At 40.3% G+C, this 10,193-nt stretch overlaps 1 protein-coding gene across 3 annotated transcripts; it reads left to right on the forward strand.

The window, feature by feature from the left end:
- Positions 1-585: 585 nt before the first annotated feature.
- Positions 586-9,987, forward strand: LOC131880980 (uncharacterized). Of its 3 annotated transcripts, XM_059227718.1 has the most exons (4): positions 586-1,216; positions 7,540-7,632; positions 7,705-8,198; positions 8,451-9,987. In XM_059227718.1, exons 1-4 carry the CDS (start codon positions 812-814, stop codon positions 9,952-9,954), a joined length of 2,496 nt encoding a protein of 831 aa, XP_059083701.1. In that variant the 5' UTR covers positions 586-811; the 3' UTR covers positions 9,955-9,987. The 3 variants fall into 3 exon arrangements, with proteins under 3 accessions (XP_059083701.1, XP_059083702.1, XP_059083703.1); XM_059227719.1 differs by having other exon boundaries at positions 7,540-8,198; XM_059227720.1 differs by lacking the exons at positions 7,540-7,632; positions 7,705-8,198 and having other exon boundaries at positions 587-1,216.
- The last annotated feature ends 206 nt before the right edge of the window (positions 9,988-10,193 follow it).

Genomic DNA, 10,193 nt, shown 5'->3' on the forward strand with positions numbered 1-10,193 from the left:
AATATATGAACAGGGCTTGTGACTGATGAAATATGTCGTTTGACTTTTAGTCTTGCTAACGAACAAATCTGCTCCGTTCCTAGATCATTTTGGCTCAAGCGAGAAATTCAAAAGCCAACATGTCTATGATAGATTCAAGTGTAGAGCCTTATAGCCCCCTTACGCTGCGCGAAATATGTTTTACGTTCTGCACTCCAGAGGGCGCTTTGTCATTCAGCCTCTAACAAATAAAGGGCCGATTGGGCCAATTCTCTGTTATTGAATTTGATACGTTTGTGTTGTTTTTGACTAATTCTATGAAAATCTTATTTTCAAATAGTGCCTCGGGTCACATAATGCCCGGAAAAGAAATTGCGTTCAAGGCAAGGCAAGAGCAGTTTATGTGGCAATTTACCTTGCCACTTCCCGCTTTCTTTGTGCGGTGTGACGTTGCAAATAAGGGCCCTTATTAATGAAAGAGAAAGGAGCAAAGGCCAGACCGCGGAATTCTCCAGGGTCGTTCTTGTACAGGTTAAAGACTAATAGGAGATAACATTGTGATCTTTGAATGCAAACAACCTTCAACTTATCGTCGCCTCGTAAAATATCTGAAGTTAGAGACTTACTAACACAAGTTGGATTAACTTCCTCAGTTTACTTATTTTTTACCCAAATCAATTGAAATTGATGCGAAGCAAGTGAAAAAGAAAGTTCTTGTTATCCAGCTCAGTATTCTTGGAAATCAAAGTCCACTTGTCGTTCCTCATTAAAACGTTCCCATATTTTGGGATGGAGACGGACTTATTTTGAAGCCTAATCAACTTTAATCATCATGCTTCTTCAGAATGAAAAGTGGTTATGTTTGAATCCAGCATTAATTCTAATCTCTGTGTTGGTGATTTTGTGCCTTTTGTGTCTGATTTTCAATTGCTTGAAATATGTTTGCGTCTCCTTTCGGTTCCGTTTGCGAACAATCTGGAACTCTCGAATTTTCTGGTCGTGTCGACTTCTGCTCCTAATGCTAATCTTGTGGACCAATCTGCTTTCGGTCGCCTCGGTTTCAATATGCTATTTTTGCATTGAAAAGACCTTGTTTGGTGTCCAAACCGTTTTATTTGCTACAGTGCCATATATTTTTGTCTCGATATTTCAAGCACTTTTGTTAAAGAGAGATGGAACTGAATGTAAGAACGATGACACTCAAAAGTGCAAAAAAATGATCGTGTTTGCGAAAGTTGTAAGTATAACATTTTTTGATCGAAAGCAGATATATTTTGTTCTGATTTTTTATCATAGAACTGTCGAACAGAGCGCTTCAGTTCACCTATTGATAATATGGTGCATAATGTACTATTCCTTCTTAGTGAGTAGTCGGCAAGTTGACATTCCTCCCTAAGTTTTATGAAGGATACTTTGGACCCCCATTTACACTGACCGGCGGAGAAACAAGCTAATGCTAAATAAATAATCGATCTACCACGAAGATGAATATTTAAACGAGTATTGCAGAGTTTGATAGCTGTTCACATTTTTTGGAACAGGTCTAATGGTACTTTCTGACAATTTATTCTTTTGGTGTGCTGATTTCTATTTTTTCTAAAAGAACAATCAGTGCAACTGGTTTGCAAATTGATCAGTAAGTTTTCCAAGAATTTCATACTCATGCTTTTAAAACCTCACCAATACAGGGATGCCAGGATATTTTGAGGCAAGGGGGGGGCAGACATCTTCTTGCCCAGGACACCGAGTTGTTGTGCCTGTTTGCGTGAAACTTGATGGCCTTACACGTCGCTGAAAAGATGGCATAAGTGGGATTTATGATCTCGCATCCTTTCCATTAAGAGTGACGCAATATAAAGCATATTTTGGAATCAGATTAAAATTGACAGGTGGCCTCAAAATTGAGAAAAAAGACTAAATACTTGACACGGACTTTGTAATGCCATTCCATGTTGTAAGGGCCAATATGCATGGTTGCACGACTAAGGGTTAAATAGAAATCGGCACACCAAAAAGAATAAAGTGGCACAGGCTTACCAACACACGTTAAATAAAAAGGAGCACACAAAAACTATAAAATGGTCCACCGAAGTTAAAAAGGTACACACAAAGAGTAAAAATTGGCACACCAAAAGAAAATCATAAGATGATTCATACTAAGCACACGGAAAAGGTTTTAAAACACAACAAATATGAAAATGGCAGACCAAATAACAAAAAGGCACACCAAAGATTAAAAAGACACCATGTACAATAAAGTTAGAAATCTATCATTGAGAGATGCTCGAGTTGTTGGGGCACCTAACAAGCAATACCAGGCAAGGATTAGTAATTAACAATATTAACGTAATTCGGTCCTTTTTCACAAAAGGAACTGTCATCCTGCGACATTTGAAAATAGTGCAATTCTATGTTTCTATGTTTTCGGTTGTCTCCTAAGCAACTGGAGAAAGCGAAGCTGGCCTTTCCTCATAGAAGCGTGAAAAAGTTTGGTTTTTGAAATAGTTTCATCTCGAACTTTTATTTGGCACCATATGAGGTTTTCGGTATCTAAAATTATGTATTTGACGTGTAAATTGACCCATCAGCCATGCTCAAATCATTGTTTACACTAAAGGTGACTTTTGAGGCAAGCAGGCAATTTTCAGTCAAAAGTATAAACATAACAACGCATTTGCCTGATTTATTCATTAATGGTTATATTATTGTTTCCAAAATAAACTCTTAATTTATAATAAAAAGTAATTCATTTACGGAACACAAACAGATGTCTTGAATGGATTCAATTCACAAATATATTTACACAATCACTTGAAAGTGAATCTGATCAGTAATCGAGTTTGAATTTGCTGATCAATGATACCCGGGTATCGAAGGTTGGTCTGGAATGCTTTGGAGAAAGTTATTCAGGTCCTCTTTGAATTTGGGGAGAGGATTTTTTTTTCAACATAGATGACTCTAAGGGAGGAGGGTAGTTTGTTGCAGAGTCTCAAGAAATGAGTGGCGCATGATTGATTTAGCAGTCGCATTCTTATTGTTGTTCTACTAAGGTTGGATACATGTAACACGTTCATTGTCTCATTGTCCGTGCTATGGGACAGCTCATGGATTCATTTAAAAGTACGTAATATGGAATACCGTTCGTGTCTCCTTTGCACACTGTACAGGCGTAGATGCTGAAGTCGATCCCAGTAGGAGAAATTAGACATTCCAGTGATTTGCCGAGTGAAGCGCCGGAGAATACTCTCCATTTTTTTTTAGTTCGCCAACAATATATGGGCTCCAAATCAATGAGGCATAGCCCAGATGAGGTTGTACGATGGATTTGTAGATGGTAACCATAGCTAACCTATCCCTGATCTTGAAGGTGCGTAAGGCTCAGCCTGCCATCTGAGCGCCTTTAGTTACCTTCTTGCTGATGTGAATATTGAATTTTCCATCATCTTGAAGAGTAACACCAAAATCTTTGACACAAGAGAAAACTTCAATCTCAGCTCCCTCATTATCTAGTTAATGTGGAGGGAAAGTCGATGAGCCATAGGACATGATCTGGAATTTGTTTCCATTCAGTGTCATGTTGCTCTCGTCGACCCATTTGTATACAACATTAAGGTCCTCTTGGAGAAGGGAGCAATCTTGTCCATTTCTACCAACGATGAGCTTGGTGTCGACGAGATCATGCAATTCTTCAACTGGCCAGGTAAAGGTGAGGTGTATAGGATAAAAAAGTATTGGCCCGAGTATCGTGCCCTGCGGAATACCTGATATGATCTTAACTGGGTCACTGTAGATATGGCCCACTTTGACCCTTTCTTTCCTATTCGCAAGGAACGATTTGATCCATCTTAAAAGACTCTTGGGGATGTTGAGGTTATCGAGCCTTTGCAAAAGTAAGCCATGGTCCACCTTATCGAAGGCTTTTGCAAAGTCCAGGTAGACGACGTCTACTACATCGTGGCTTGTTATTATTGCTCGCACATGTTCCAAGTGCTCGATGAGTTGTGTAGTTGTACTCATTTCAGACAAGAAACCGTGTTGCTGACTTGGGATTTGACCACCTTGGATTAGATGGTCCAATAGAAACTCTTTAACCACTTTTTCATACACTATGTCCAGATTTGATGTCTATGAGACGGGACTGTAACTCTTTGGGAGGGAGGGATCCCCACCCTTGAAGATTGGAGTGATGTGGCCCATTTTTAGCGAGTGGGGGAAAACGCCAAGGTTGACGGACTTCTTGATTTGAGTGGTCAGAGCTCGAATTAATTCAGGTGCACATTCCTCGAGACAGGCTGCGGTTATACAATCAGGTCCGGCTGAGCTGGATCGGTTTAGGGAACGTTTAGCCCTGAGAACACTTTCCTCTGTGATGTTAAGGGGAGGATCATCCAAGGGTTGGGACAGCACATCGATCAGCGGTATGGCGCGGGGGATGGAAAACACATTTTTGTATTGTTCGCTGAGTGTGTTTGCCATGCTCAACTCGTCATTTAGGATGACACCATCTACGATGAGCGGACCAACTCTGGGGGGTAAACTTGCGTTTGAGGTTAGCCTAAGCATTAAAAGCCTTTGGATTGGACTTCAGTTGCCCCAGAGCCGCCAATTCCCGGTCTTGTTTCTCGGCATTTATAGACTCCTTGATCTGCTTATCAAGTTCAGCCAAGCATTTGAAAATACGGGATGATTTCGAGCCAATCACTTTAAGGCTCGACTTTAATCGGCATATTTTTCGAAAGAGCTCTTTACGGTGTGGGGGTACATTGAATAAGTCCCCTCGCGTCTTGATCTTATTTAGACCCAGACTAATGCACGCTTCCACACACGCATCAGTGATTGCGAGGTTTGCTTCTTCAAAGGACATATGGGTTTTTCTCTCTAATGCGCCAATAAATTCACTATCTCGGAGGACGGAACAAACGTTTGACCAGTCTGTCTCCTTAACGAAAAAGGACGACACTCCTACTAGAATTTCAGTATGACGGACCGAAGGAGATGGATTTGTTGGGTAGTTTGCTACAATATCTAGTAGCTTATGGTCAGACACAGGGGAGTCACTGACTATCACTTTTTCAATGGGATCAGGATCATCAGTCAGAAATAAACCCAGTTTGTTTTTCTCATTCGTTTTATCTCCAACGGGTTGGGTAAACCAAATTCATGCTGAAAAAGACCTCAAATAAGGTATACGAGTTTGATGATGTGGTGGGAATTTCATGGTATCCAGGGTCTTCCCCGTATTTGTGCCAGGTCACGACAGAGCTGGGGAAATTACAGTCCCCACAGTGGAGCTGCCATGAGTTTGAATTTTGGGACAACTCTAGGCTGAGATGTCTTAAGGCATCTTCAAATTTGTTTGTAGGGCACAATGGGGGCCGGCAGAAGACAACTAAGATAAGGTGGAAACACCAATGTCACATGCAATAAATTCGACATCACCATTGCTATAGGTAGAACAAGACAGAACATAGTTGTCTTTGACGTAGAGGCACACATCACCATGGGGGTACCTGGGGCTTTAGGATCTTTGTCAGTCACAACGGATCAGGGAGGATCCTGTCATTGCTACTTCAGCGTCAAGGACAGCCGGAGTCAACCATGTCTCGGTTAAGGCAATGAAGGCCGAGTTGCTCCTCAGGGCTGTCTCACAGAGAAGCTTTACTTTCGTTGAGTTATTTTTCTCTAATAGTCGGACTCGCCTTATTTTTAGCCGGGGGAGGGTGCTAGTATTAGGGGGATTGTTTTTAGTAAGCTAGGCTTCTTAACCTCTCCCTGAATGTCAAGACAAGCTATTCCATCATTTGATCTAAGGCCGACAGTCGACGAAAATCCTCATTGCCTGATCTTCTCGAGGGTTGACTGTGGGTAAAGATATCCAAATGACTTGATGAGGGGATAGGACGATCCCATTGGAAATATTTGGGATGACGAGGTTGGGGAGGAAATCACCGGGGGTGACGCTGTTTGGGGGGAGGATGGGGTCTTGGGTGGTCTTAGGTTTGATGCCTCTAAATTTCCTCTGAGACTTATTTACATTTTCAACCAGCTTTTTAGTTGTATGATATTTCTTGCTCGAGTCATGCGTCCTTGGCCTTTCTCTTAGGGTACCCTTGATATGGACAAATTTGCAGCGCTTTCGAAGACATATGGAGAATTGTAAAGATGACCTGCAGAATCAAGGGTGGAAAAGCTCGCACGATTTCTTGTCACATCCTTTTTTATTGAATGGTTTGATTCCAAATAATTTTGACTTTTGACACCATGGTGGGTGATCGAACTTGCAGTTTTTGTCAGCGCTATAACTAGTGCGGTGTTTTTTGGCATATATTGGATTTGTCACCTTTTTGAGTTGGCTCGTCCTCGATGACCGAGGAATTTTGTCAGGTTAGCAAGTGGTGGACGCCAGGGGGTTTTGCCTTCGATTTCGGTAGAAGACTCTTCCTCATCTTGTTGAGTCAAAGTGTCAGATTCCACTTCATGAGAGGGATTGTAACTGAGTGTACTTGAAGGAAGAAAATTGCGCTGATGATCATCGGCGAGCCCTTCTCCAGGCGTGGGCCAACTAGCCTTTCGCAAGAGGTCACATGCCAAGAAGAGCGATCTTATTACTTCTTCCTTTTTGAATTGTTGGAAACTCTGTTAAAAAACCACGACAAAGAGTTTTCAAGTCCGCTGGGTTGACATCCAGGTTTAGGTCACGAAACAGGCCAATAAGTTTAGCTTCTTATGAAGGGATGAAGGGTAGTCTGTTTCATCAGTGGCCATTGCAATGAGCGATAGGAAATGAGTCGTGTTCAAAACAAGGTTAATGTTTTCAATCGAGATGTCGAGGCACAAACAATATTGTCACTGCACGAAAGCTCTTGAGTTTGGAAAAGAATTGCAAGTGCCCGAGGAGCACTTTTTCGCACGTCTGACCTCATCGACGTTCGTTGGTAATTTAAAAATGATAATAAATGGATCCAGGTGCTTCAAATAGAGGCCAGATTCTGCAGTAAGGACCGTCAATGAAAGGAATAGAGCGTGAGTGAAACTTGAATATTGAAATTCTTGTATGACACATGACTAACGACCAAAAATGTCACGTAGAAACTATGTTTAAAATTAGAACAATCCAAAATGGCACACATTGATAATAAACTACACTGGAAACTAATGGTGTTGTAACATTGTTTGAGTCTGGTCATGAATCTCACTCTTTGAACCCTTCTGGGCTTTAGAGCTAGATTCCACAGCCAACGGAGTATGTAGATATTTGCCAGAATATATATTTACTTCATCCACTTTGTACGTAGTATTTTTATAAACCGTCTCTTAAAGTACAAACCTGTCAACGGAGTGCGTATGTATTCTTCATTATATGCAAACGTTATGCAAGTGACACATTAACTGCATAAGTATCTTCATTGTGAGCTTTGTCAAATTATTTCTTTTCAGACAAACAACAAAGACAAAAACAGACCGAAAAACAAGTTTATAATCTATAACAACTCATATATAAATTAAGGTTATATGAAGATCAAAGAAATGCTAACTTCACGAAACATTTCTATTCATTAGGTGTTTGCTCCGATATATCTAAGATGGAAGTCATTGCAATACTTGGACCACATTTTCAAAGGCGCATTGGTTAAGGAGTGGCCATCAAAAGTGGTAAGTGCCACATGAAGGATTTTGAGGGATTGATTTTTTAAAACCGAAATAATTCCTTTTTTTTATACATAGAGAGCCTTTTACGACGTACAGCAATTCATTGCAACCGTTGAAGTTCTTCCTCAACTTTTATTGCTAATAGCAACGTTGTTCAATCTCTTCATTTCGGATTCTTTACCAGCAAAATACGAATTCCCATTTTGGTCCCTTGGCTTTCAATGTGGAACTTCTATTACCTTAATAGTCGTACACGGAACAGTTTTTGAGATTCAAACTTTGAAGACACATTTCCATGTGACACAGTTTCCACTTTGGACCATGACCGTGTGCAGTTTTAAAATGTTCTGCAAATACGTTCTATCGGTGGCTCTTTTTGGATCGACCTTTGGCCTTTTCCATCACACGATGAAGCAAGAATGTTGGGCATACGTGGTAGAGTATTTGTCCATTGCTATACTCGTCGGGTGTCAGTTTATCGAAATTTCCAACCATCTTCCACAATTTTGTAAGTCAAAATTGGAGCACCGGGGACCACGAGTTTTGTCAAAAAACATCGCAAGAATAGGGTGAGTCTTAAACTTTAGTACTGAGACATTAATCTACGTGAATTGTTTTTGCCGAACATTTCTAAAGTTGATCTAATCTGTTGCCTCAAATTTTGTTCAGAATTTCGCAAGACGAGCCTTTTTGCTAGACCTGACTAGTAAAAGACTCGAGTCCGGACCCGGCGAATCCGACAAAATATTAAAAAATCAAAGGACTCGTAAGAGTTCGACGTGTGTCTGACTTTTTTTAGTAGCTTTTTGTTATTTTTGCAGCTTCCAATTGACCATTGAGGCATCTTCGACGTTAATGCTCCTCTATGTGGCCCTATCAACTTGTTCTAAAGAGGATGAAACAAATTTGAATTGCGAAAATGGAAGCCGAGCCTTGGTGGCACTCTTCTTATATTATACCTCAGTTTTGTCCGTGGTGCATCTAACAATGAAAATTATTTTTCGACTTCACGTATTGAAGGAGAGAAAAAGTTTTTTTGAATTCAAATACCCCAAGTATTCGGATCTCCAATCACGACTAGAAAGCTTTCCTGACAGGAATGAGTGGAAGAACCATTCAGAACAAAGAGCAAATGAACCAGGAAAAAATGTAGCAGACCACATAACAAATTGCTCCTTCTATGATGAAGTACGAGTAGATGCTTCATCAAGGGCAATACAAGTGAGAAACTTTCAAGCACTATCAGAGAACTGGCAATCAAGCGAATCATTGGAACATAATTGCGGCCAAAATGATGGAATAATTTCGGACAAGGACAGATTGATCAAGGATGGACATTTCTTTAGCTCTCGTTGGACTGATCACAAATCATTGGAATCAACTTGTTTTGAATGTGGCAAAATCAATCATCCCGATTTTTCCAAAGTAAACCAACAACCAAAAAATCCAAATGACGAAATTGAAAAAGAAATGAGTTGGACCACGAGGAGTCTTTCTCAAGGAGGCAAAGACTTTTCAAATTTTGCTCTTTCTTTTTGTGTAAAAGTCACTGAGGTTGAAGTTACGGATTCCAAGGAATCTATAATCAACATGAAATGCCCTACTTGTGAGCACGAGGAAAAATACGCAATAGCAAAAAGAAGCCTCAGACCTTGTGGGTATTGCGATAACTCATCACCCTTGAGCACCAAGCCTGCATCAAAATTGTTCAATCGCAGTTCGTTTCATCTAAAGGCTCCAGTATTTCTCCACAACAGAAATTGTCCTTTCAGAGCTTTGGTTCAAGAACGACTGGCCAACCATTGCCGTCATTTTCTGCCTCCCAATCGCAATCAATGGCCTATTCAGGATTTCAGAATCTACGATGTGGTCATAGCCTTGTCCAGGTGTTATGTTATTTCAATGTTAGTGCTCTCATTTCATTGGGCTGGACCTTTGGTTGGACAACGTTTATGGGAAAATTGTTTCATTTACGGACGAATTTTGCTTCTACTTTTGTTGTCAAACATTACTTTGGTCATGGATTATGCCTTGGATCACCCAAAACCATCCTTCCTTTTGCTACTGGTTCAGCTCTTCACTGCCAGGGGGATCACTTTCTTGAAATATGTGCCAGACGTCTTGAACAGCTTATACATTTTATATTTTGGAATTCTTAGCCTGTTTCTAATGGGTCAAACTCAAGATATATGTGACTCAAATGTAATGTTTCTATCAATAGTATTGGTATTTTCGGTTGCCTTTAACTTGTTACCAATCATATCCTGTATTAAAACCGAATGCGAAAAGATGCACGAAGTATATGACTCAAGCTCTGAAGCGTAGAATTGTATTTGCATGAATAAATGTTTAACAACACTCCTTTTCTTCATCAGTTAGTTCAACAAAATTCTAAGTTTACATTAAGGTCTCTAAGTAGAAAAATGATTAAAGTGGACTCCTTCGAAGATAATCTCTCTTGCACTGTAGAAGACGTACAGCGTCTGCCGAGGGGAAATGAGGATTTAAATATTAGAAGGCCCTGACACATCAAAAATATCCAATAACGCTATTTAGATCAGGAA

Source organism: Tigriopus californicus, chromosome 5 (assembly GCF_007210705.1).
Source record: "Tigriopus californicus strain San Diego chromosome 5, Tcal_SD_v2.1, whole genome shotgun sequence".
Classification (NCBI taxonomy): Eukaryota; Metazoa; Arthropoda; class Copepoda; order Harpacticoida; family Harpacticidae; genus Tigriopus; species Tigriopus californicus.